This window comes from Lichenostomus cassidix, chromosome 13 (assembly GCF_008360975.1).
Source record: "Lichenostomus cassidix isolate B80296 chromosome 13, HeHo_3.0, whole genome shotgun sequence".
In the NCBI taxonomy this organism is placed as follows: domain Eukaryota; kingdom Metazoa; phylum Chordata; class Aves; order Passeriformes; family Meliphagidae; genus Lichenostomus; species Lichenostomus cassidix.
This window is the reverse complement of record NC_139494.1, coordinates 10,736,502-10,763,595: the sequence shown is the minus strand read 5'-3', so window position 1 is coordinate 10,763,595 and position 27,094 is coordinate 10,736,502. Positions and strand designations below refer to the sequence as shown.

Here is a 27,094-nt window from a genome sequence, read left to right as displayed (position 1 = left end):
TCAATAAACAAATTGGTTCTTGTCTGCCCCACAGCAGTGCCCTCCCCAGCTGAGAGCTGAGTGGGGTCAGACTGTCCAGCCTTGGCTTGCTCAGCCTTCAGCAGTTTTGTGGCCATGGAACTAACCCAGCAGGTTTGCAGAGCCCTGCCCAGCAGCGAGAGGGACACTGAATTAGTTACATTTGTGGGCTTCTGCAGGTCTTCCCCAGATTCCCAATTTAAAAACATGACTTGCAGTTTGCTTTCCTGCAAGCACAAGCTCTTAATTTTCTCCAGTTGCTTTCCTGCTTCATTCATACTGAGTCCCAGAAGCTGTGTGAAAAGGTATAAATTACTTTTGGCTAAAGCATCTCTCCTGGCACTTTTATTAATGGCTGTTGCTACTTTTTTTATGGCACTGCAAATTGTATCAAGACCTTTTGGGCTCAAGGATGGGATGGATCCTCTCCTCCAGCACGGACTGGGGTGTAGGGATGCTCTTCCCCTCCTCTGGACAAGAAATTCTGCCACAAATCAATGGGATTTACTCAGATCTCCTGACTAGACAATCCAGCCCGAGGAATTTAAACTATTATTCACCTCTTGGTGGCGTAATTCTCAGATGAACTTTTGACGCTTTTTGAATGCAGGGTGGTGGGACGAGGCTGGCCATTCCAGTCATTTTAAACCTTTCCCAAAATGGAAAAGCAGCTGGCACAAAGGCCACAGATGCTGGGGCCCTTCTTCCTGAAATGCTTTGTCAAGGGCCCCTGAAGTGACATTTCAATTTATACAACATTGAATTCTGAGGCAGACAAGTAGGGATTTTTATTATTTTTTATTTTTATTTTTTTCCTGAGAGATTTCTGAATGGGGAGTGGAGGTAACAAATAGTCTTGTTGTGAAGATGAATACATCTGCCCTGTGGAGAAATTTGGTATCTTCACTGGCAAGCTGGTGTCTGGGGTAGTTTTGACAGTAAAAACGGTATTAATTCTAACTGTTGCATTCAGAGTTCAGGCAGAAACTTGTCACTTCCTGAGGAAATCCAGCACACCTTTCCACTCTTGCGTGACAAAGCTGGGCATAAGCTGGTGTTTGTGTCACAAAGGAGTTTGGCAGTGCTATGAATTCTGGGACAGAGAAGCTCCAGGTGGTCTGGCAGGTCCCAGCAGGTGTTTCCCAGGGAGTTCCCAGGTTCTGTGGCAGTCCCAGGCTGGCTGGGGCTGGTTGGCAGGGAGGATGCTGAGCAGGGTGTGCCAGGAGAGCTCCTGCACCGCCGGCGGGGCTGGGTGAGGGTGGGGAGCCCATGGCTGGGGACAGCCAGATCTTCCTGCAGGGGAGCCTCAGACAGAGACAGAGAACTGGAGTGCAGGTTAAACCTCACCAGGTGTGAGCAGAGAGGCTCTGGGAGGGCTCAGTCACACGGAGGTGCCATTGGCAGAGATGTCACAGCCTGCCTGGTGTCCCAAGGGGCTGTCAGTGGGTCCTGGGAGTCTCCCCAACCTCCCCTCCTGCCTTCCCACACTGGGGCTCCACGTGGGTGGCAAACCCTGGTAGGCTCTGCCAGGTTTGGGTGGTTACACTCAGTCAAACCTGTCTGAAACTGGACTCACCAGTAGACTCTGCCAATTCTGACTGATTAAACTGAACCGAGTGGGAGACCAGCAGTGGCTGGGCTGCCTTCATCTTTAACAATACACTACTCCAACCCCACATTTGGGTTGGTACAGTTCCTCTGGTTTCAGAGGAGCAGTGCAGATTTATGTGAGGGCTGTGTTTGCACAACAGGGACACATTTGACCTTCGTCCTGACATTGTTGTTCCATTTAAGAGCTGATGTTCTCAGTGAGCCAAACAGATCAGTAGTTTTAGCCTAGGTTCTTATCATGGGCATCTTGTAAATTCAGATTATCTCTGGCCACATTAGCCAAATACTCTTCTAAATTATGCTGGTGCATATTTGTAGACTTCAAGGGGATTGAGCAAGTGTGGTGGAAAAGGACTGCAGATGAGCATGACAATTTGGGACTTTGCTGCTGCTTAACAGGAGTGGCATTACTGGCAGATATCCTCAGTCATCTCTCAGCATTAACTTCTGACAGCAACTAAGCAGAGGTGCCTCCTTGCTCTCCACATGCTGAATCCCAGGAACAATATTTCAGTGGGGAGACTGGCTATGCTCAAATTAAAGTTCTCTCAGAGTGTTGCAATGAAGACATTACTGGATGCTGCCTCGAGGCTCCCCTTTATTGGGTGCTCTTACATCTCCCTTAGTGCTGTTTTCTGGCAGCATTCCCTGGGGTTTAATTTCAGGTATTTTGATGTATCTAATGTATTTTCCACTGTAATTTAAACCTGTGCCAGTCTGGGCTATACAGAGTTGTCTACAGGCAATTTGAGGAGTGGAGAACATTGCTGGATGCTTGCCAGCCCTGGGTGGGACACTTGCCCTGATATCTATAGGGGCTGTACTGATGTGCCCCCAGCTGGGTCTCTGCAGGCTGCATCAAGATACAGCTCTGCAAAATATGGCAGAGTTTTATGTGAGCTTCCCCTGTGGATGTGGGTCTAGGTTTTGTGGCTGAGATATTTCCAGAAAGGAGTCTTTTACCCTGGCCTTTCCTTAAGCAAGCTACTCGCTAAAGCAGACAGGATTGCCCTCATCACGATCTCTCATTCCATTTCCCATCATGACAGCAGCTCCTACAGCTGGGTTTTCCCCTTGGTGCTTAGGAGACGGAATTAAATTATTGAGGCAGAGAAATGGCTCCAAGCAGAACCTTTCCCCCGGGCTGCCTGGGGCAGGGATGGTCAGGACACGTGCAGAGTGTGGATCATCCCTGCTCGCTGTTTTTAGCTCTGGCAGGAGCTCCCTCTGCGTGCTCAGGATGCCATCCCAACAGCTGCAGCTCTCTTGATGGACACACAAACACCTCTGGCCCTCAAGCTTGCAGCTTTTTGTGGCCATAAACAAGGGCATTTAAAAGTTATATTGCTGTGCTCTGGCAGAAATATTCCTCCTGATTTCTGTGTATGGCACAGCACGTTTTATCAGCATTTAGGGACTGTAGGTGTAGGAAGAGGCATGGAAGTTGGTGGGAAGCCCATTTTCTGGCTAGACAGAAGGCTTAAGTGCTTAAGGCAGAGCCCAATTGTCAGTAAAAATAGCTCTCTGCAAAGACAGTGGAAATGATTCTCACACAAAGCAGCTGAATTGGGACCAGCTAAGTAATATCCTCCCTTCTGAAACTCACAGCACTATCTTGAGACCTGCTGTCTGTGTCAGGTCTGAGTGCAAACTGGGCATCATGGAAAGGCAGTTTTCCAGAAGGGGACTGTGAGCCTCTGCAAGTGCCTTCAGTGGAGGAACTGGATGAGAGCAGGCTGGGTTTCTCTCTGGTTTTAAATATATGGAGCTGGTTTTGTTTGTCCTAAATAGGAGATAAGTTTGTAGGAAAAGAGCTTGGTGCTCTTTTTGGAGTTGCTGGAGTTTTGAGCCGCAGGAGTTAAACTCCTGGCTGAGGAGCTAAAAGTAACTAACGTAAAGCTAAAAGTAACTCCACCCTGAAACTAAGTGTCTATCTCTGTTTCTATCCCATTCTTCGCTTCTTGCAGGGCATTGTGCCTAACTTCATGCAGCATCAAGGACTGTGTCAGCAAGGATTTGCTTGTGATATCTCCCATGTAAATAAATTTTGCCCAGAATCTCGTTTATCCCTAAATTGCCACAAGAGACCCTCAGGCATCGGAAGGATTTTAATTTACGCCAGACATGAATTAGTCAGGTCTTTATCTTTAGTGCTGCTGGTGTGCCTGTGGCTGCCAGAACGGCAGATGGCACCAGCGCCCTGTGCTGCTCACCAAGCTCAGGTAGCACTGCCTGGACCGTGACCGAGACCGTGAAATAGGACAGGGAATTTTAGCTCTAAAATCCAGGTCCTAGCAGAGGTTTGTGGTGGGGTTTTTTTGTTTGTCTGTTTTTTGTTTTGTTGTTTTTTTGGGTTTTTTGTTTTTTGTTTTTTTGTTGTTTTTGTTGCTTGTTTGTTTGTATTTTGTATAAGCAACTTCATCGGCAGCTGGTGGCTGTAGTTCTACCTGTAATTCTGTAATTCTTCCCCTTGTGGGTGCCTCGCTGCAGCAGTTTGTAGCCAAACAAAGAGACTGAAGGTTTGATTTCTGCTTGGCTGCTGCTGGGTGGGACAGAGCAGTCTGAGAAGTCCTCAGTTCTTCACCTAAGATGCTTCAGCACTGGCAGTTCTCCATAGCAGAGCCTGGACATGAAATTCAGCATTCAGCAGGTACAGCAAGGGAAAAGAGTGGAAAACAAAATCAGGAGCTGGAAGTCAGGAGGAAAGGACAGAAGAGATTGCATTCATTAATTGTGGTGATGGTGAATGGCTCTCCTTCACTTGCCTTGCAGTTCCAGAAGAGGGGCAGAGCTTTGAGCACAGCTCTGTTTGTTGTCTAACAAACATATCTGTACATGTGCTTTACCTGGGGCAAGCTTATGGGACTGTTAGTGAAAGCTTTTAAGTTGTCAGGTCAAATCTGCCCAAGCAGAGTCGTTGAGGCAACGTGGCCTGATTTATGGCTGGTCCTTGCCTCTCCCTGAGTGTCTTTTCCAAAGCCATGGACACTGGCTGAGCTTCTCCTTGGTGTCTTCCTGCTCATCTCTCATTCTGACCTCATCCATGACTTTCCCCACGGCTTTGCTCCTGAGCTGTGGAAGTATCTGAGATGCAGATGCTGTGTGCTGATGCCTTGTGAGGATGCAGGGTTTGGCTCTCCCAGGGGCAGAGGCACTGTCCTGGATCCAAGAGGAGCAGCTCTGCCATGAACACATGGGGGAAGGAAAGTGTTTGCAGCAGCACATGGGAAAGAAGATTGATCTTCTGAGGGATTTGAATACCCAAGTCCATTAGAGATCCCCGGGAAATAACTCAGATTCATGCTGGCATACCTTGGAAATCGTTTAAAATTAAGTACCAAGACCCAATGCACTGCAAGACTCCCAGCATGTAACTCTGAACCCATTAGGAGATTTGTGCTAATTTTGAAAATAATCTTCCTATTTTAAATATTGCTTGGAATGTATTTGAACTTGAATATTTGGCAGAAGGGGAGCAATCAAATAAAAGGAAAGATTATATTGTGTTACTTTAATTGTGATGGATCAAGTCATTTGCTGAAGGAAAATGTCTTCAAAGCACATCTAAATGCAGAAGCAAAACTGAAAACTGGTCTTGGCTGTTCTCTTCCCTGTGATGAATATATATTTGTGTAATGCATTCCTTCTCATATCTTGATAACACCATGGACCCACAGTGCACAAATTAACTCCACTGAGAGCTGCAGTGAGATCATCTCTGAGCCTGGGTAAGCACGAGGTACCAACATTCAGGTCCTGTATGTATTCATTTATACTTTATGGTTTTAAAGCTACAGAAAAGAGGGGACAAACACCCCTGAGTGGATGCATTGCACCAATGTCTGGTGTCGTTTGGGGTCCAGAAGATTGTCCCATGGCTGCTGGCAGTCCTTGCTTCTGCTGTCAGTGCTGTAGGCTGGGGAGTGAAGGTTGAGGCATGTGAGATTTTGTGACAGCCCTACATCAGGCCATGGGTTTCTCTTCAAGGGAAACTGGTGAACCCTGCCTGACTTCCATCTGCAGAAAATTAGGCAATGAATGGTAGACAAGTGATGATTTTATTAAAGGAGTCTTTAAATTAAATCTAGTTATGAATCTACACAGCAGGTTTTCTGACAGTAGTTTTTGTGTTTCCCTGAGGTGCATTTGGTGAGCACTCAGTGCTCCCAAGCCCAGAACAGTCAGCTGTGAGTGCTGAACACCTCAAGGTACCAGCTAGGATGGGAAGGAGCACGGCAAACTCAGGGGGTGTGTGATGTGTCTGAGATCATTGTTAGCTCCCTTCAGGGTGTATCCTCTGTCCCTAAGCCATTCCCATTCCTGTTTCAGCCCACAGGCTGCTGGCAGCTGCTGTCCTTAGAGCTTCTACCTCCAGCAGAAGGGTCATGGTGCTAAATGCTGCTGGAGACAGAGAATGGTTTGGGCGAAGCTGGGATGAGTTTTGTCCAGTGACTGATGCCTTGTGGTGAAAGAATCATATGTGCAAAGGCACAGCAACAGCTTTTGCTTCTAATTAAGCTGCACCTGTGGAGCTCCTGGGATTACGCGAACAGAGCTGCAATACATTTTTAAATCTGTGTGCTGTGGTAATAAAGCCATTAGTATTTGAGGCTGGTGCTGGCTGTTAACTGTTCCTCTCTGATCCTTCTTGGTTAAGGAAAATAGCTGTTGGATAAAAATGCAAAGATTTTGAGTTGTGAAAATGTGTGTTTGCACCAGTAATCACTTGAAAAATCAATCTCCAGACCTTCATCTGTTAAGAGCAGCTGATTAGCTGCTCCCTATGCTCTTTCCCTTTTGATAAGACCCCTGAGTTGAACAACAGAAGGACTGTAATTAAGAAGCCCATTTTTGCTTTCTGTGTGACATTCTGTCAAATGCTAGCCAGCAGGTATGTGGCACACACAGGACAGAAATGCCTTTGCCCTGTTGGTGCAAGCCCAGGCTTCACCTGTGAGAGGGACAAGGGGCTTTGCTCCTCTCTGCACAGACACTGATAGCCTTGGGACTGCACTGTGGTTGTGTGCATTTGACTCCTCTGTCCCTTGCTCAGATGTGCTGGTGGGTTTGCTCTTCCTTTGTGAGCAAACTGTCCCCTGGAGGTGACAAAATGATCCACAGCAAACCCAGGCTCTTGGTTTGCATGTGCTTCTCTCTCAAGGGCCCCAGGTTAGATGAGGTTGATGATGACACAAAGATCTTTTGACATAGTGAAAGGTAACTCTAAGGTTAATATTCTGTGCCTCTGGTATTTTACCCTGGAAAGTGATGACTTTGAATGAGAAAGAGTAATTCTGAAGTCTAGAGAGATTCACTAATATTGTAAAGATTTGTGCTTCTCTTAAATGACTTGTTCAAAGGGATATAGTACAATCTGTCTAGCCAGGCCATAGGTACAAAAGAGGCTCAGTGAACTAAGCTGAGGGCTTTGTCTGTTTTCTGATTGGTACCTTCTGGTTTCTAAATGGCCACATATCAGCCATCTGGCAACAAGAAGGTTTTTAGCATGAAAAATTAATTAGATACAAACTAAGCATGCTTCTGCCTTGATTTTCTGCAATGCAAAAATAGTTTGTACTCATAAAAGACTGGCGGGAACTATGGTGGTAAAATAACCACTCCTCTCAAATTTTTGTAGATTTGCTTCTTTTTCAAAAGAAGTGAAAAATTCTCCCATTTAAAGATATGCCTTGTGAAGGTACTTGCTGTGTTGTCTGAGCTGCCCAACCCAGCCTGTACTACAGGTGTGACCCCCACAAGTGCTGCCTTGGCCAAACAAGGATGGCAGATAATGACAATAATGACAGTATATGCCAATAATGGCAGATTGTGCCATAATGGGTTTATGATGTGGACAAAGAATTATTATGGACTGAAGTAATTCCATCAAGCCTTGTGACTGAGGCTCCAGAGATAGCAAGACAGAATGTCAATACAATAAAAGAGTGAGTGGGGAGAGACTTTTGGTCATTTCTCTTCCTTCTTTTCAAAACTGAGCCAAGAAAAAATCTGATTGTTCCATAAATTCAGGCTCTTCATACCTACATGGAGGCCACCAGGAAAAAAGGACGTGGAAACTTCAGATTTACTCACAGAACAGTGTGCATGATGTGGAACACAGCAGACAGCTCAGCCTGCTCAAGCACAAAGCTGGTCTGGATTCTCTTATGGTTTTGTCTAAATGCAGCCAAATAAATTCATTGATAATACAGTGTCTGAACACTGTCTATAGGAGTGTTGGTGTAAGGTGGGGCAATTTGGCAAAAGTTCCAAAGTTTGTTGGCATTTTGTTGTGTGTTTTTTGTTTTGTTTTATTGGTTGGGTTTTTTGTGCTTTTTCTTCCCACCCCCCCAAAATCACACCTTCAATTTTCACTGTCCTGATAGGTAAACCTGACTTACAGGTTGTTAAATCCTGGTTCTGGGTCCTTGCATCATGTAGATATTCTTGCTAAATCCTGTGAGAAATGTTATCTCTGCTCTTTCCCAGCAAGTAAGGGAGTGGTACAAGGAGTGAAAGGGAAACTGAAAATCCAAGTAGAGCAAGCTGAGCACTGGAGGGTTCTAGAAATGGGTGATGGGTTTTGAGACAGGAGTAATCCATTTCCCATACATATTTTGGAAACTCAGACTGGGTGAAATCTTCTTCTCTCTGTAACCATCCCGGATAATAACACATTCCTACCTCTGGCACCAAAGTGGCTCATTTTTGATGTAGTCAGTGCACTGAAGTCAGTGCTGTGTGAGCCAGATTTCTGTCTTGGCTGCAGCTGGGGCATTTGAGAAGTTCGTTGCTGTGTGAAGTAGAAATCCATTGTACCTCTGTCACCCCCTGGGAATTCTGGAGCCTTTCAAGGCCTTTTGATTAATACAGCAAAGTGTTCATTTCTGCAGGAGGATGACTGCTGAGATGTTCAAACCAGACAGGAGATTAATCTAAATGCTGAACATTTAGTAGAGGAAAAAGAATGGGTTTTATACAGCCCTAATCACTTACTTTGAAAAGAGTGTTTGGTCTACCAAAAATTTATCTAGCAATTAAAGCTTTTAGGTGGAATGTTATTTTATTTTTAGTGTTACCTAAAGCTGGCACTGGGATGTGGGCAACTTCTGATAAGAAAGAGTTGTCAGTACCTGGTTTTCCACCTGACTTTAGGTGGAAGCTGTGCCCAGAGGGCTGGGCGTGGGGTGGTGGGCACAGGGCTGTCTGTGCTGCAGGAGTGGCACCTTGTGCTGAGGGTGGGTGCTGGGAAAGTGGCAGAGTGAGGTTTTCAAGGAGTGAAGGACTCATTTAATTGCCTAGAGTATAAGGTTGCTTTCTTTCCATCTGGTTAAATAGTGTCAGAGCCAAAGCATGTTCCAATCCCAGCACACAGGTCTGCAAGAAGAGCAGGAGATAAAGCAAAATGGGTAAAAGTAGCTCCAAGGAATTGGGTAAAGGAAGAGCAAGGTGTGTGAACCTGTACTGTGATGGCTGCACAGCACTGTGCTGCTTCCACTACCTGCAAAAAGGGTTTATGGTGTGCTGAGCAGACATCTTGTCAGCACCAAACCTTATTTATAAATCTTTCCATCACAATTCCAGTGCTGGAAACTAGAAATAGCACAGGTGTAGCAGGAGCACCATATGGCGAGCCTGGGCCTCTCCAAGACAGGGCAGGAGCTGGGGCCAGGCTGTGCTGTGCTCAGGAGACCTCATTTCAATGCTGAGCACTGAGGCTTCAGCTTTCAGAGCAAACACGGTGCTAATCTGATTGTTAAAGGTGGCATGTGAGTAATGCCTGCCTGGGGAGCAGCTCCACTGCTCTCAAGGTAAAGCAAATGAAGTCAGTGTAAAAGGTTGACACATATTCATGAAGATCAAGTTTGACAAGCATCCCCTAGATGTATTTAATATAAAATGTAGATGGTAGTGATTTGCAGGATTCTGGTCATCTGAGGCAGTTCTGCTGGTGTCTTTTTCTCTATCTGTACCATGTGCTGAAATATTAACTTCCAAAGCCATCAGGATCCCACAGATGAAGTGGGCAGGAAACAAATTTCTATTGATTTTAGCCCTGGTTTGGTCTGTTGCATGAAAAAAAGGAAAAAATAATTACTTTTTTGTTTACACATCAGCCCAGCCACACCAGGCTCATGCCTGCTCCATCAGCAGCTCCACATCATGTCTGCTCACCACTGCCTTTGTGCTGGCAGCTGAAGTGGCCTCCACTGGGAGACTTGGGGTTTTCTGACAGACTTCAGCTCCCATTTTGTCAGCAACATGAACTGGGAGAGAGGAAAAAAAAAACTCTTTCAGAGTGGGAAGATCCTGAACTGGAGCAGCACCAAACTTTCCAGTGAGGTCAGTGGGGGTTCAGTGACACCCACCCAGGAGCAGCTTTCTGGTGAAGTTTTCATTACGTAAATTTATTATTGTACTTCAGAAAAAGCATTTTATCTTACTGAGCATGGGGGATTAGATTAGATGATATCAAGAGGCCCCTTCACATCCTCAACTGTTCAGTCATTCTGTATATTTTTAAATTCTACTTAGTTGTTAAAATAGCAGCTGACTTTTTTGAGCTTTTCCAAGAAAACAAGAGGCAGCTATTATTTCTTAGCAGCAGATGTACAGTAACCCTTGATTAAATTAATTTGGCTGTTCATAATTTGTTTTTGCTCATAACTTGCTGTCGCTATTCTTAGATGCCTTTTGTAAAGCTGCTGCAGATCCCTCAATGCAGAAACACACTGAAGGTATTTATTTCAAAGCTCACCTCAGTGTTTTAACATGACTTGAGTACTCCTAAAATCTTAATACATTGTATATTTTTCTTTAGAAAGAGGTAAGGGCTCAAAGCAAAAGCTAATCAACTCTATAAATTGATAAGTCAGCAAATAAATTATGCTAACAAAACCCCCCCTACTTTCCCTTGAAATATTTGATTTTTTTGTGTATGTCACAATAATAAAGATGTGAGGATTAACAGATACTTGAACTTCCATGCCTGTTGGGTTTTTCTTGCATAATACCCTCAGTATCTCCATCTGGTCTGTTCACATGATGGGGATGGGAAGAAAGAAAGTTTTTGTTATCATTCATCAAAGGCTTTTTTTAAAAACTTAGTGTCAGAGCTTGGGTTTCCTGGAACATCAAGCAGTAATTATCTCCCTGTGTTCGTTGACCTTTCAGTCAACTCAGATTTTGCTTTTGGATTCAATGCTATTTCTGTGGCCAATTTTTAAAGGAGTCTCAAGTTCATCTTTAATTAGAAGCCAGGAATCTTGTTCCCAGTCAGTCACGGGACTTCCCTTCCTTCAGCTGACAGTTCAGTGCAGTATGTCAATGGTTTGGTTTGAATGCCTAACTACAGGCAAAGTTTTAGCTGGTCTTGTTTAATACAGAGCACTTCAAAAGGTGGTTATGCCCTCATATGCCTTAGGTTTTGGGGTTTCTGTCTGACAAGCACTGGGGGTCTGACCCTGCTGGGCTGGCAGGAGGTTCTGCAGTGCTCAGAGGGTGTGGATGCCCCTGGGGAATGTTCTCTCTTGGGATCAGGTTTAGGGTCACCAACACGGATGGTGGCATTCAAAACCACTGCAGTGTGACATTTTCCACAGCTCCCCCCTGCCACAAAGAGCTGGAGACAGACGGTGCCTGCAGCCAGAGAGCCAATTCCAGGAGAAAGCCCAGGCTGCCCTGGACACCAATTTGACGTTGACATGGATGACACCAGTCCCGAGGAGGAGATCTCTGATTTCTGTCCAGGGCAGGAGTGCATGGTGCATTTGGTGTAAGTGAGAACTTGACCTGCTCACACCGTCAGAACCGTCTGGGAATAAGGAGCTGGAGGCAATCAGAGACTCAAAGCCATCTGAGAAGCACAAATGGAAATGTGTGCTGGGTAGGGTATCATGTCATGCTGACAGCCTTGCTGGGCTGACTGACAAAGATATTCTTTACAAATAATGAAATAGTGGCCTGGATATCTTTAAAGAGATTACTTGCTGACTAATTTGCCTTCCAAAGGTTTACCCTGTGGGTGTGGGGAGTTTCCTCTGACCTTTACTTTGGAGCTCCTCAAAAGCCAATAAACTTAGAGCCACCCAGTGAGGGTGTGAAGTGCCAATCCTGCAGCACAGCTGGAGCAATCCACTGTCCTGGGCTCTCCCTGCTGTTTGCTCAAAGAGCTGCCAAGCCTTACAGGAGGAGGCTGGGAGCTCCTTGCTGACACCTCAGGTGCCTGATGGCTCTGTGCTCCTGCAAGGACTGCCTGTGTCTCGTTGGTCTCTGGGCATGGCTGCAGTTTGTTGTGTGGATTTTCCACCTGTGCCAGTTAAACATGAAATCGTTCGTCTGTCATTTTGTCTTTGTAAAAAATGTCCTGTGAACATATGATGCTCAAATACAACTTTTTCTCTGGCAGCCCAGATAGCTGCCAGTGTGTTGAATTAAACAGACATATATGTATTTACATGCTGTTACAATCTACTCTGAGGCTTGTAAACTGTATCTCCATTTTCTTGCAGAATCTTCCTGAGTCTCTTCCAGGGTCTGAGCTCCACTGAGATCTTGTCTCAGCTCTATTCTGCTCTGTCAAGTTCTGCTCCTTCCCTGACACTTCAGAGTCAAGCCCCTTCCCCAACATTTTGGCTGTTTGGCATTCATTCCTGCAGCTGCAGAGAGCACCTTTAGCAGTGGAATATGCCCAAGAGGCACTGGGAATGGGTAAGGACTGCGAGGCTATAGTTGCTGTTAGGTCCCTGTGGTTATGTAAAAGGGGAGGGCAGCTAGGGAGTTTTGCTGAGGAAATTCCAGAAGAATGGGACAGTTGGCTCTGGAGAAACTACTCCAGGATCTCTCTTTTTTTGGTCCACACAAAGATTCTTGACTTTTATTCTTGCGTAGATTAGCGTCTCATGTGTAAGAAAGCAGTGGTTACATTCATTTGAAAAGCAAACAAAACCCAAACACCACGCCCACACCCAAACCAAATAATGTGATGTGGATTGAACAGCTCCCATTGGCCAACTGCTTCAGAAAATGTGGGAATATGATCAGACCACAGTCACGGGTTGGTTTTCAGTAGCTGTAATGATAGCACATCCTGAGATGGCTTCAAGGTAGAAATTAAAGCATGGAATCACCTGCCACAGCTATACCATCCAAATTATTGTAGTGCCAAAAGCAGTCGTTTTGTAACTTGTAAAAAGACAAATCTGTTGGCCTGTATTGTGGACAGGAGAGATCTGAATGTGCTGGGGAATGCAATGATGCCCTGGGAGCCTGTGGAGGTGGAGGCTGTGCAGCGCTCACTGCTGTGCCTCTCCCTGGCACCTCTGGCACTGCAGCTCTGATTCTATGGAAGGAAGCACTGCAGGAGTCTCCAACATAAAATAGAGCTGGCAAGGGGGATAACAGATTCTCTCTAGAGGAAATCTAAACTTTCAGAGCTTCTTGTGACTCTAGTAGCCATTCCTGGCTGGAAGAACTAATTCATGGAGCTGTTACAACCCTGACACCTACATGAATTAACAGGTTTTCCTCACTAGGTATGAAGGTGAAGCTAATTCTGCAGAGAATTCACCACACAGGTGCCAATTCCATCACATTATGTAAATAGCCTGTGACTAATGGAGAAATCTATGAAATGAAATGAAATGGAAATGAAATTAAATAAAAGGCATCAGTCAGTGCATTTGCATGGAAACCAAAGGAACCTTGTTAAAAAGTGAGTGATAGCAGACAAGATAATTCTACAGTTGCCATTGTGGAATATTTCTAAGTGTCTTATTAGCATAGAATTGAAAGGACAATGTTGTTTATGGAGTCTATGATGTTCCCCTAAGTTCTGCAGCCTGTCTGACCCTTCATTGTGAGGTTTCTCAAAGCTTTGCTAGATTTGCTCTCCTCTCATTTTTGAATTGCTTTTCTATGTCTACTTTTATCTCTTTTTCTGTCCCTGTTTTCATTATTTTCCCTCCTCTGCCTTGTGCCCCTTAGCTTTTAAAATTTTTCTTTCTGTCTCCTTTTATTAAGATGGCTATTCCAATTATTTAATTTTTCCTTGTTTCTCACATACCCTGTTGCTTTTCAATTTTTCTTTGTGTCTTTTTTCCCTCTCTCTCTCTTCTCTTAGCTAATCCTGATGCTTTAGAGGGTCACCTTGGCACACAGTTATTTCTGCAGTATAATTTGCACCCCTCTGGGTTTGTCAGGAGATCTCTGCAGTCACCCCTTCTCCTCAGAGCAGTCTTTGTGTCCTCTCCTCCTTCTTGTTTGCCTCCACTGGGTCAGCAGCTCCCTCACACATCTGAAGTCTGCTCAGGTCCCTCCCCGAGTGCCTTTGTGCCCTTGAGCTGTGCTCTGTTTGCTCCATGGCCATCCCTTTGACCTCCAGCAGGCTTTGGATCTTTCTTGCACCTTTGGATCATTCTGCAGACCTTTTGGTGATTGTTGGTGTTCCCATGCCCCATTTGAATGAGAAGTTTTCTATCCAGGTTTCAGACAGTACAATTTACCAGCTGGGCAGGGGGGTGGTTTTACACAGGGTAATATTTATTTGTCAGTCAGTGGGAGAAATCAAAGTCTTTAAATCACACACAGCACTGGCACTGCCTTTGTCCACAGACAGGATTACAGTCAATAATCAATCGAGCTCTTTGCTCAGCAGAATCATTTCCAAGGTGGATGTCAGTTCCCAGGTATCTAACCCTAGTTATATGTGCTTAAAGTTAAATCAGTCAACCATAAAATACACAGACATGTAAAGATATGTTTCATTTACATGAATGTTTACAAGTATACTGGTCTGGTCTGGTATATTTGGCATGACCAAACCACCCAAACAAAGATCTGACACAGTTTTTTATTTTTTAAGAACTCAGACACTGTACACTGGAATAGCATTTGGGAGTTCAGACTCCCCCTCTAGATTTCCATAGTTAATTCCATGCTGCTGCTCCCCTGAGGAAGCTCACAGTCCTTGAGGTGGTTGCACCAGGTAACAATTTTCTGGTGAGAAAGGCTGTTAGCATTTTGTCTATTTGCTACACCAATAAAACAAGGGAAAATAAAGTCATCAGCATTACCCAAGACAGGGCAATATTTGCCAGTTTAACTTGAGCAATCTTTAAGTATTACATGTTGCAGTTACATTTGTCACTGCCACACACCACGTTGGAGTCCATAACACTTTTGCTTTAAAAACAGCAACTACTCTTTGCTCCTATTCCTGTCACAGTCAATCGACTCCACTGACTTGCTTGGAGGCTCAGTACCAGGATGCACAGGAAGCAGTGGATGTAGTGAGAGAACTTGCAGCGCTGAGGGTGAAATCTTCCAGACAGTGAGACTCCTCCGTTCCCTTAACAGTGATTGTTACAAGTGCAGCATCAAGGAGAGATGCTTGATAACTGAATGCTCAGAACAGAGATGGAGCATCCATCAGCACTTGAGTCAAATGGAAGTGTGAGGAAGAAACGAGAAGGAGAAATCAAGGCAGAAGTATTATTGTTCACTTTTGATTCTGAAGCAGTGTTATTGCTCAGAGAGCTCCCACCTGCTCATGAAGAGCCCTCTTATGCCAAGATTCAGACTGGAAGGAAATTTGAGTGTTTAACTCTGATCAGGATGTCAGGAGTAGGCAATTGGTGTTAAAAAAAGCGATGGCAATCTTCTTTTTTTTTTTCCTGTCTAATGCATACTGCCCAAGCATTTCTAGGGAGAGACAGTAAAGAGACTATCCATCAGCATCCCGTACTATGAACCAGAATTCATTTCATGACTATTTTTAAACCACTTGGGATATGACACTAGAACCATCTCTGCTGTAAAAGTGAGCACACTTGGGCTTGCATATGGGTGGGAATACTGCTATGGGAACCACTCAAGCCAAGTTCACACATGGCAATCTCAGCTGGGCCTGATTCAAACATTAAATACTGTCTGAGACATTTGCCAATGAGAGTAATCTGAACTGTTGTGCTAGTATTGATAAATTAGAGTAAATTGTGGAAGTCACATGCTTGTAAAAAGTTTTAAGCATGGGCCCTGAAGCTGTAAACAGTGTACTTTAATATGAGGAGGATAGTGATAGAGATTTGTGTTCCAAAGCCAGGGAAATCCAGCTGATAGCCCAGCCTTTAGCAGGTGTGACACCAGCATTTGTTGAAATTATCTGTTCTGATCTGACAGTAGATGACTTTCTGTACAGGTACTAGAATCCCCAGGAAAAGTGAAGTTCCTGGATCAGGCTTGCTCTCAGCTAAGCCAGGTGCAACAAAGACAGTGAATCACTTTGTCACCCAGGAGTCTCAGTGAGGAGAGAAAGAGCTTCATCCCCTCCTCTTCACCAAAGCACAGCCAGCCCCTCTGACCATGCATGGCCCCAGTGTCAGGGACTGCAAGTTACTGCTTTTAACTTGATTAAATGCCTGTTGTGCTGAACAAACAGATGATGTGCATCAGCAATAAAGGCAGCCCAGTGACCCAGGGCTGGAGTTCATGGAAATGGTTAATACTGAGATACTGTCAACAGTCTAATCATTGGCTTTTATTAGGTATTTCTCTGTCTCCTGGTTTCTTTTCTATGAGGCACAAAGCTTGTGTTTAAGTTCAGGTTTGTGCATCTATTCCAAAGGCATATTTGATTTAATTAGAAAAACCCCCTAAATTATGCCAAAGCTGATCCATACCATTTACTCAGACACTTGATTACCATGCCACTAATTCTGCCATTCTTGCTCTTGTCATGGGGCTGCCCTAATGACTTCTATGGGCTCAGACACGAGGAGATTTCAGCTGAGGTCTTTTATCACAGTGTGATTCAGGGGGGTCTTAACAACCCTGAGCTGGTGAGGCTCTTCTGACAGAGCTCCTCTGATGAGCAGAGTGGTGCAGACAGTCTGAACTAATCCTGTAACAAGGGAACTGTGATCTCAGGGAGTCCTTTAGGAACTGGATGGCTATGGAAAGCAGCCATCTCTCTCTCTCAGAGAACTTTATAGCCTTAAGGTGAGTTTCACCACAGCTGAATCAGCAAGGAGCTCATTGTAATTTGAATTTTAATTCTTTTTGCCTAAGTGAGGCATTGATAAATTGCTGAAGTTAGAGAATACTTTACAAGGAATCTTATGTATGAGTGTTTAAACTGTGGTTTTTGAATCCCAGAAGAAAAAAAGGAAGGGGCTTTAGCAGTACAAGTAATAAATTAATTTGAACAAGAGGAAGCAAAGTGAGTTGTTGGACTAAAGCATTTCAAGTGCTGTATTTAAACAGCTCAATGTTTACTGATTATTTATGTTGTCACTATATTATGGATGAAGAATAAATTTGGCTATTTTTTTATGGCCGCACTGGAAAGTGGTTTTTAAAATGTTTTAGTTTAAGAAAAGTTGTGCTCAGTATTATACCTTTAGGCTTCTTTGTACTGTGCCATAGAAGAAACTATTTTCAAACACAAAAACTGTGTTTCTGTGGACAGAAATGACCACACCTGCTCAAATGTGCCCTCTTGCTAGTGCAGAAATGTGGGAAAAGATATTGCTGAAATTAAAATGCAAACCTAATTTTCTACTCGAAGAGAAACTGAGGCAGTAGCTAAAACAAATTTAGTCTGAATTCATAGAGTGGTTTTTTTGATAATGGAGATTCTAAAAGGTCTGTTGTAGGGACCAGTGATGATGGTAAGAGAGAAAGCAATGATCTTTACTGGTGGTTTGGAGAATGCAATACTTTTAGGAGAAATGCTAAATATGTATTTCATCTTGAAAAATTTCATCATTCTGAGTGGAACTTACAGTACATCAAATGGGTCCTGTTTTAGTGTTCATGAAAAAAACAAAATTCCAACTCTGGCCTTTTCCCTTGTTAAAATACAATTTCTGGATTGAAATGGTACTAAACCAAAGCCAACTGTATGAGGAGAATGAAAGGAAGGTGGTGGTGAAGTCTTGATAACTTCAAGGGCCTTCCTTACAGTGTGAACATCCTGTAAACTGCAGATTAACCAGGGAGGCTATTGATGTAGGGCTGGAAAATAAAACTGCCAGAAAACAGTGTGTGAAATGCTGCTGAAGTTAGGAATACCACAGTGTTCAGGGTTTACCTGGGGGAAGCCAGGTGTTTAGGAAGGACATCCCCAGTGGCTTGAATAGACACATTTTTATTGAAGCTAAGGTAGCAGGCCAGTGCCTTGGAAACTGTGGATTAAAAATGTAAGATGTTAGTACTGTTTATAATTCATTAATATTGATCTTTAGGACTCTTGGAAGTGGTTCATTGGCATTAATACTATCATAAAGTACCTGTTAAGAGTATGCCCATGGGAGCATAATCCAAGTTTTGCTGAACTAAATGGCAAAGACTTCCTGTGAACTTGGTGGTAACTTGTCCAAGACTAACAGAAAGAGGGCATGTGCAACAAAATACAAAATTCTGGAAACTGCTGTTGCATTACTTTATATAACCACATGGGGGTTATTTAACTTCAGAGATCCCTTAGATGCATCAGTTTGCAGGTTTGAAAGAGCAATATTTTCATATTCCTCTTGTGATGCTGAGCATCTGCAGTGGTGAGCTAAAACTACCAAATCCTTCTGAAAGTTCCTGTTCAGAAACCCATAGAAGATGGGATTGATACATGTTGAGATCATGGCCACGAGGTGGCAGATTGTAAATGTCAGGTTGTGATTGCAGCTCATTAGCGCCTCGTAGTTCCAGTCAAAAACCACATTGAATATATTGAGGGGCAACCAGCAAGCTGCAAAGGTCACAACAATTGATACCAGCATCACATTAATCCTTTTGTTTTCACTCAGCCTGCTCTCGTTCTCTCTCATCCTGTCTATTTTACCACGTCTCCTTCGAAGACACACAAATATCCTGAGATAGCAGATAAAAATAAACCCCAGTGGGAAGCAGTACTGGAAAACCAGCAGGCTGGTGGTGAAAATCAGTCTCTCTGTGAGAGATGGCCATGCTTCGATGCAAGCAACCTTGTTCTTGTAGAAATCGCTATGGAAAGACAGATGTTTGAAGGGTTCATCTGTTATTTTGTGGAATACTAAAAAAGGAGTGGATATGATGAGGGAAAGCCCCCAGATGAAAAGAATTCCCCAATAAGCATGGGAAATATTAGGCTTCCAGCCACGTGGGTTCACAATTAGCTGATATCTCTCAATAGCAATGAGTACAAGTGAGAAAATGGAGACTGTGACAGATAAACTCTGTATGAAAGAGCCTATTTTACACATTGCTTCCCCAAATATCCAGTGGTCCATTAAGGTATATGCAACTGTGACAGGAATGCACATGATACAGATCAAGACATCTGATAAAGAGAGGTTGGCAATCAAAATGTTGGTAACATTTTGAGCTTCTTTCTGTCTCTTTATTATAATGATTAAGCAAAGATTTCCAGTAAGCCCCACTAGAGTAACCAACGTGTAAGCTGTAATAAGCAAGAATTCTGCAAGGAAGGAAAGTTGGCATGTATCAAAGTTCAAGAACTGAGAAAGGCTAATGTTAGAGATCGTTTGGTTAGACAGGATCTCACTGGGATGCTGAATGGCTTTATCCATCATGAAGCATCTTCCAACCTAGGGACAAAACCTTGTATTTAGAATATACTTTGCATGGAGACTTTCAAAGCAGAATAAAATATTTTAAGATCTGTCTCTGCTAAAGATTTAGCCAGGTTTAATGGATTCCAATGAGGATAATCTGTTGCCTTTGTATTACCAGAAAAGAAGAACTGGGTCCTGCCATCACTTTGCCAGCTTAGATATCACACTTATATTTTCTTTAGAACTACAAAGCAATGTGAGTTAATACACTAAATCCTCCTGAATTAAAAAAACTGTGTGCTTGAGCTCAAATGGTATTCAAAAACTCTCTGAATGATATCTTAAAGGGAGTCTCTTGTTCTGCTGATGCATTGAAAATAGTATGTCTTTTTTCCTAAATCTAACCTGAGAAAAACGTAAACCAAACAAAGCTCACATTGCAGTTATATAGACAATTATTCTTTTTTCAGCTCTAACTTAAACAGGAGTGAAGCAAAAAGATCTGGTATTAGCACAGTTCTGTGCTAATAAAGTGTTTTAAAACCAAATTTAATGGGAAGAGTTAGGTTCAACAGAGTATCTTGAGGAGTTTGAATTTATCACTGAGTGCAAAAGTTAATTTAAAAGCTCACCAGCTTTCTGGTCAGAAAAAAGGTTATTTCCAGCTTGGGAAAGGAAAAGGGAAGTATGAAAAGGGTTACTTTTAACATTTAAAAATGAGTAATGGATATATGCTCTAGACATATATCTTAAAAAACTCAACTTTAACTCACCTTAATTCCCTTGGAATAATTTCCTTATTGGAAAACTGGCTGGAAGGAGATCATTCTTCACCCCTAGAAATGGTATTGAGAGCCTGTGGGGAAAGGAGAATGAAGAACCAGTGGGAAGTTAGAGAGGACACACAAAAAGAAGAAGGGATAGGTGGATGTTTTATTATTACTAAAAACAGTCTGCTTATATGTAGAAGATTTGTCAGCTTTTTCATAGAAATTATTGCCATTATTTAATCACTAAGGAGTAAAAAAGTGTTTGGTTGCTTGTACAAAATTAAACACTACATCCAGGGTTAAAATGGAATTATGATTCTGCAGTTGTTTTCCCACCAACACTCGAAGAATATTTCAGCCAGAGTTATATCCTGGACAACTTTATCCTGATACTTCTGTTTGACGTAAGTTTGGGTGCTTCAAATTAGGATTCTAAAGAAACTCTGAAAAACACCACCATGCTCTCCTTTGGAGCATCTATTACCACTCTCATTCTGATTAAAATATCCTTTTCAATCAGCATACTCATGGAGTGGGAAGTGGCTGTAGATTTCTGTGACTCTGTGTGGTCCTGATGTCCCAAAGATGATTTAATTTGTGGTCAGGGTTAACATTAAGCCCTGTAATCACCCTAAATAATGTACCTGGCTTGGTTACAGCTATACTGCAGGAATGGCATAGAAAACTCCACAATCCTGCTGTGAAAGCTATGGAAGTCTGGTGGCTCAGACAGATTTCACAGTCCCTTGCAGGTGTCCCCACTCCAGCAGGGCAAGAGGCAAGACAAGAGCTGTGTACTCCTCTGTGTACCCACCAGCCTCCAAAACCCTTCTGCTACTGAGCCCAGGAGTAAGGACAGGGATGGTGACTAACACAGTCACACCCTGCAGGACCTGATGGTGTGGCTGGGCTACAGCACCTTCAGGCCACCTATTTCCTGGAATGCACTGCAGCCCACCTCTCCCTGGAGCAGCACTAATTGCCTGGCTGGATTTGTCACATGAAGGATGCATGTGCTGGAAGGACAAGAGGCAGTAAATGGTAAATTTACCACCAACAGTGGCAATTGTTGCCCCCATGTGATTTACTGCCACTTCAAAAGTGTCAGGATCTGAAGTCTGGCTGCTTTGCCCCAAGGGTGATCTTTCTCTTTGCAGTGCCAGTGGTGGTCACCTGGCTGGCACACATCTGATACCTTCAAAGACAAACTCTGCTGTTCCCTGCTTTTCATGTGAGCAGGAGGAGCTGTGGGGGGCTCAAAACACTGTGAGACTGAGCCAAGTTTGTAATATTTTATGCACTATTTGCTAAGCTTGCTTATTTATCCATGGATGCACAACACAGTTTGATAGCAAGGTCTGAATGTCTTCTCCCAAGAATTCAGGGTAGGTGGTAGAGCTTCTTTGGCAATTTCTGTTTGGGAAAAGTCCCTGTATTGACCTAATCAGTTCAGTTGCTGCATCAGTATTAGGTACACTCTCAATCTACACTGTCCTTTGCTCAGGAAAATGTGTAATTTCTTTTCACTCTTTGGTTTGTGCTGGGAATTAAAGAGTGCAGTCTTTAGTACACACCATTCTGCAAGGCAATTTAAACATTTCCTTGGCAATAAAACATTACACCTGTCCTGGTAAACATCTGGAGTATTCATAGCATTAAAAAAATAAGTTACTCTAGTATTTACTGCAGCTTGTTGAACTGTATTGTAAAACATACTGGCATTTTTTAATCTAATAAATAAATGTTACTGGAATCAGCATGCTTGAACCACAACTACAGCTGATATCAGAATCGAAGTGTTTAGTAAAAAGAACTTATTACTTCAACCCCTAATCCATGCATTCTGGAAAAGATTCTCTACCATAGTAAGAGTTTAACACTGTAAGTTATTATAAACCCCTTAGCCAAGTTGTTTCATTCCTCTGTCTGTAGAAACATTTCTGAAACGTTCATAAGCAAAAGAAAGGTCTAAAATCAAATTAGTTTTAGAAAGGCTTTCTTTCCTAAGTATTTTCTTACCTATGCTAGAGATGAATAGTCCCATCCTTTCAAGGTGACCAGTAAATGTTTCAATTGCAAACACTGTTTATTAAGTTCCTAAGAATTGCACAGATAAAATGTGGAGAGAAATTTACATTCAATTTTAAATATAGTTTGTAGAGAATAAAATAATGCTGTAAAAGGTATTTCAGTAACTTTTGTCACAGTTTTAGGGATTTTCTGACTTCTTACCTGATGAAAAATTCAAGTCATATCCACACTGCCTTTAACAATTTTCCTTTTCTCTCAGAGCCAGCAAACACGTCTTCTTTCTGTATGAAAGAATCCAAAGCAAAGCCATCTCTCCTAATGCAATACTTAAACTCTCCTTTCTTCTCTGTCTGAAACAAACCACAGATCCACAATTTCCAGCAGTTCTGTATCTGCCAGGCTGTAAGAAGGCTGCTGAGGAATAAAACAAGCTCTGGAATCCAAGAAGAGGCAAACCGCAGTGAGCAGGGAGGAGGAAGGACCAGTAGTCATGGGGATGCATTTTCCTCCACTGTGCTGCTTCCCTCCACCCTGTCAAACACCTTATCATGCAATTTCATTTTCAATTATTTAATCTGTTCCGTAGTTCAAATGTTTTCCCTCTGCAGGATTTCATACATAAACATCTGCAGATGGCATATTGCTTTCTTAACTGATATTGCAATACAATAAGCTGCTTGGAAAGAGCATGCACATCTTATTAAGTGTATAATTTGCTTTATTGCAATTAAGATAATCAGATTTTCATTATAAATTGATATTTTAGCTTATATTCCACAGATAAAAAAAATATTCCTGAAAAGCAAAGCATGGCACACTGCACTAGCACACAGTGAAAAGGGACTTTATTTTTATTAGTGTTTTTTCAGTAAAAGTCCATACATTTTGTAGTCACTTGTTTATAAAAATGAGCATCCATCTTCTTCCCTAAATATTTAGAATAAACATTTATGGAGTGGGAAAGGAACTGCTTTTCTTAGGACCTGAAGTCTAGTTGCTCTATAAACTCTAATTTGTACCTGGGTCCACTTACCTTCCAGTATCTCAATCTGGGGGGTTTTTTGAGAGAATGATTTTTAAAAAGCAGTAAGATTTTTGGGATGAGCAATAATGATGCTGTACTGAAGTGCAATTTAGAACTAATTATCTAAAAATATTGTTGGTTGTCATGTTGTATTATTTGTATTAAATAGGTGTAGGGTGGAGGGAGCCTCTGTGATCAGCCAGATGAACCTCCTGCTTCTCATGTGTTTGTGTCTAGTCATGGTGTGTTTGTCCAGACTGTTTCTTCACCATCTGTGGTAATCCTAGATTAGGTATTCAAGTGCTTTATTTACTGAGAGGAAGGCTGCCTTAACACCTCCCCTTAAAACTTCTCTTTAGTTTAACCCATTGCTTTTTATTCCAGGTGTGGTCTGGAAATTCTGAAATTTTAACCAAAAATGCTATAATCAAGCAATGTGAGTATATTTTTCTAAAGCATTTCTAAAACTTGCTGGGTTTGATGATGTCAAAATTACTATAAAAACAAAGCTTTGCCAAAGCACTTTAGAAATTCTGCTTCTGGTTGTACTGTAACCCCAGGAAGTTAATCAGGACCTGAACATGCAATGTGATAGATAAGCATCAGAACAAGACATAAAAATGCATTATCTGTTTATGAAGGGAATAAGTCAACAAAATTAAAAGATGCTCTGATTCTATTTACAAATTTCAAAGGTTATGTTGCTTATTAACATACGCCTCTGTTTCTAATATAATGTAGGCAGTCCTTCATTTGTGGAAAAACTGGAGTGTTGAACATATGATCCATTGGTTTTACAGTCATATCAACCTGCTGCCTCATGTGGATTTAATTATGCTGTAACCTGTTGTGAATTAGATCACATCCAGCATCAGAGGCTTGTGGGTGGAGCTGCTCTCAGTGTGTTTAATTCTGATGTCAAAGGTATGTATGCTAAGTGAGACCCATGGCTCTGTAGGAGGGATCATAGTATATTGTGCTCAGCCAGATGCTGGAGTGTCTGTTTGCAAAAAAGGTTAATAGATAGCAGAACTCTATTTACTTTTTATCAATGATCTTGTTATTTCTAAATTGCTCAGTATTAAGTGAGGGGTGAAGTGCCATAATAGGCAGGCTTTTAAAAGATAAGTTTGTCATAACTTATGTTGCATTGGCAACAACCTGTTGGTGAAAAATTCTCTAACAAGTAAGTCCTTTGAGTTCACCTTTTGCTTTGGCATTTACATGATTCCTTGGCTAGCAGGAATCATTGCTGATGGTTTTTCACTCTAAGCTTTTGCTTTTGCTTAGTTGATTCTCCCATGTAACTATTCAGCAGTCCTTGTTCCTGCCTGTTGCAGCCCCTTTCTTCAGAAAGAAAGTTTAGTAGACATATACAGGTATGATTTCTCAGCTTCCCAGGTGAAGGAATTCTTTAATAGCAGATTAGCCAAGACTTGGTTCAGAGATCTGTGACATCTCTGAAAGGTCATGGAATCACAGACTGGTTTAGCTTGGAAGGGACCTTAAAGACCATCCAGTTCCAGTGGGCAGGGACACCTTCCACTAGATCAGGCTGTTCCAAGCTCCATCCAAGCTGGCCTTGGACACTTCCAGGAATGGGGAATTCCCAGATTCTCTGGGGGATTTTTTCCAGTGACTCTCTACCCTCACACTGGAGGAACCACCTCCATCACCCTGCTGGTCACACTGCTCTTGATGCAGCCCAGGACAAAGTTGTGTTTCTAGGCTGCAAACACACATTGTTGGCTCTTGTTGAGCTTCTTGTCAACCAGCATTCCCAAGTCTCTCTCCTGGATTATAGCTTCCTAATAAGTACTATTCTTTATAGCACTTCAAAGAGGCACAGAAAAAGAAACAAGAATAATTGGAAATCTCATATATTAGTGTTGGATGTACTGGTTAATGCCATGAAAATAAGATAATATGCTATGATGGAGGAAAAACACACTCCCCTCACATTTTGCTGTTCTGTGGAGAGATCAACACCCTGGTAAGGGATTTTCAGTAAATAGCTTATAATGTGACCAAACTAGCAACAGGCAAGTACTGTGCATTTTTTGTGCAAGCACTGTGAATTTTTTTCCATGGATGTAGATGTGTAAGCTGGAGCACTGCTCCATGACTCCAAATTTTTTTCCTAATTAGAAATAATTACCACAAAAATAATTTGTGCTCACTACCTGGTGTTAAGGGTTCACTCCATTATACTGCATAGCTCTAGAGGACAGCTTTGTAATATCCTTGATGCCTCATTCTGATCTCAATTTTGATTCTCAATTAGCTCATGCCTAGAATGAAAAGTCAACTGTTTTAAAATCTGATTTAACTGTAAATGAGTTACTTATAATAACAACATATTAATTTTTAAAATTATGTCATGCCATGAACTGTTGGTTAATTTCTGGACCTTATTCAGTTGGCATAGAACTAAGATGGAGATGAATGTACTCCCTGGCTGGAAGGTTAGCATCTTAATTTTTTGGGTCAACCAAGTTACTTTTCTCACTGAAAAAGAGAGAAGATATGTGAGTAATTGTAATAGGAGTGTGACTGCATAAATTCATATTTTATAATAGATTTGACTTTCCAAACCCTGATTCAATTCTTTGTAGCTTTCTAGAACTTCTCCAACTCACTTTTACCAAAAGTCATCTCTGCCAAAAAATGAATTATTTCAATAGCTCACAAATTTTGGGGGAATATGACAATTTGTGTCTCTGGTTTGTTTTTTCCCATTCTTTTTATAACAACACTGTGAGCACCAAAACCTGCTGTTCTCATGGCATGACATCCTTCAGTGTCCTAAATGTTAATTAAGAGATACTTAAATAATCAAAAGGTTTTTCCCGTTAATCTCAGTCTGTTTCAAGTTTCCAGCATGTTTCATACTGTAATAGGAGTTTTGATTTTCTGAATTAAAAATATGAACTCCAGATTGCTATTTTCTGCCTAGAAATTCTCACTTCACACCACCTCATTTTAAAATTTCTTGAATAGCGTGGATGTCTTACAGCTAATTTCAGGCAGGTACTTACTGAGCTTCACAGCACAACTCTTCCTGCTGTGTTCAAACAAAGCCACATGTCAGTCATGCAAAAGCACCACAAACCCACCCCACAGAGGTTCTGTGGAAAGAGAAATAGATGGAGTCTAGGAATAGCTAAGGGGAAAAAATAAAAGCAAGTCGATTTTAATTTAATTGGAAAGTATATAATGAAAAATTTGCAGGTGAAAAAGATCAGAGCGTGGCCAAGATTGTTGCTGGCTCCAGGTCCTCCTTTGTCAGAACTTATGATCCTGGTCTGTCCCAGACTAAGATACAGTGAAAATTCTCCCCTCTCACATCTGTCACAGTATTGCTACATTCTTTGATCCTTCATAAGAATCTTGACTTTTGAGGCTGTATTTTGCTGCCTTACTTTCATCCCATCATTTCGAATTATGGTCAGCTTTTATATAAAATTTTAGGAAGAGAAGAAAGGAAATAATGAATTATTAAAGAAGAGTGAAAAGATGAAAGAGGAAAAGAGAAATTGAACTTCAGAGGGAAGAGGAGGGAGGGCAGGATTTATGGGAAAATGGTAACTTAAGTCCAAAGAAAAGGATGCAAATTCAATTCTCTGATGACTTTCCACTTCACCCTTCACAAAGGTGCATTTCTCTCTTCAGCAAACTCCCCTTAAAAACGGCTTGGGGGAGATTTTGTTTAGTAGATAAACTTTGATACTGCTTACTGAGGAAATAGTACCTGTGGATTATTCTGTTACCTTTTTATCTGTAGGTTATCTTATTTTGCATTAAGAAAATACAAGAGAGGGGTAGTGTTTTATTCCCCATCTGAATTTACAAAGAGTAGAGATTTTTATCCTGAGGAGTGTCGTGTTCAGACTTTAGGGAGGCAAAAGGCTATCTAGCTGCCTCTCAGAGTTATTTAATCCTTTTCAACAAAAAACCCTCTCCTGATCAGTACTAATTCATGAAAATCTCCAAAGAAAGATTACAGGTTTGATGTTTATGCAGATTAAAGTACAAATGGCAGAACAGAGTAAAAGATAAACTTTTGCCAAAAAGAACAAGAGCTCTCTCAA

General features: G+C 42.2%; 1 protein-coding gene and 1 long non-coding RNA gene across 4 annotated transcripts in view; one reads left to right on the top strand and one right to left on the bottom strand.

Annotated features, from left to right (window-relative positions):
* The window catches only part of LOC146431221 (uncharacterized), a 44,016-nt gene extending 18,558 nt beyond the window's left edge, over positions 1-25,458 (top strand). Inside the window, exons 2-3 of the long non-coding RNA XR_014854909.1 lie at positions 23,388-23,439; positions 23,804-25,458. This is a non-coding gene — a long non-coding RNA (uncharacterized LOC146431221). The remainder of the gene's footprint in view (positions 1-23,387; positions 23,440-23,803) is intronic.
* LOC146431220 (neuropeptide Y receptor type 6-like) lies at positions 13,230-25,458 on the bottom strand. Of its 3 annotated transcripts, XM_085073592.1 has the most exons (5): positions 25,187-25,458; positions 22,181-22,329; positions 21,968-22,045; positions 19,952-20,034; positions 13,998-19,211 (listed from the first exon to the last, which is right to left on the bottom strand). In XM_085073592.1, the coding sequence occupies exon 5, from the start codon at positions 19,194-19,196 to the stop codon at positions 18,072-18,074; it is 1,125 nt and encodes a 374-aa protein (XP_084929718.1). In that variant the 5' UTR covers positions 19,197-19,211; positions 19,952-20,034; positions 21,968-22,045; positions 22,181-22,329; positions 25,187-25,458; the 3' UTR covers positions 13,998-18,071. The 3 variants fall into 3 exon arrangements, with proteins under 3 accessions (XP_084929719.1, XP_084929720.1, XP_084929718.1); XM_085073593.1 differs by lacking the exon at positions 25,187-25,458 and having other exon boundaries at positions 13,230-19,211; positions 22,174-22,621; XM_085073594.1 differs by lacking the exons at positions 21,968-22,045; positions 25,187-25,458 and having other exon boundaries at positions 13,230-19,211; positions 22,181-22,621.
* Positions 25,459-27,094: the final 1,636 nt, after the last annotated feature.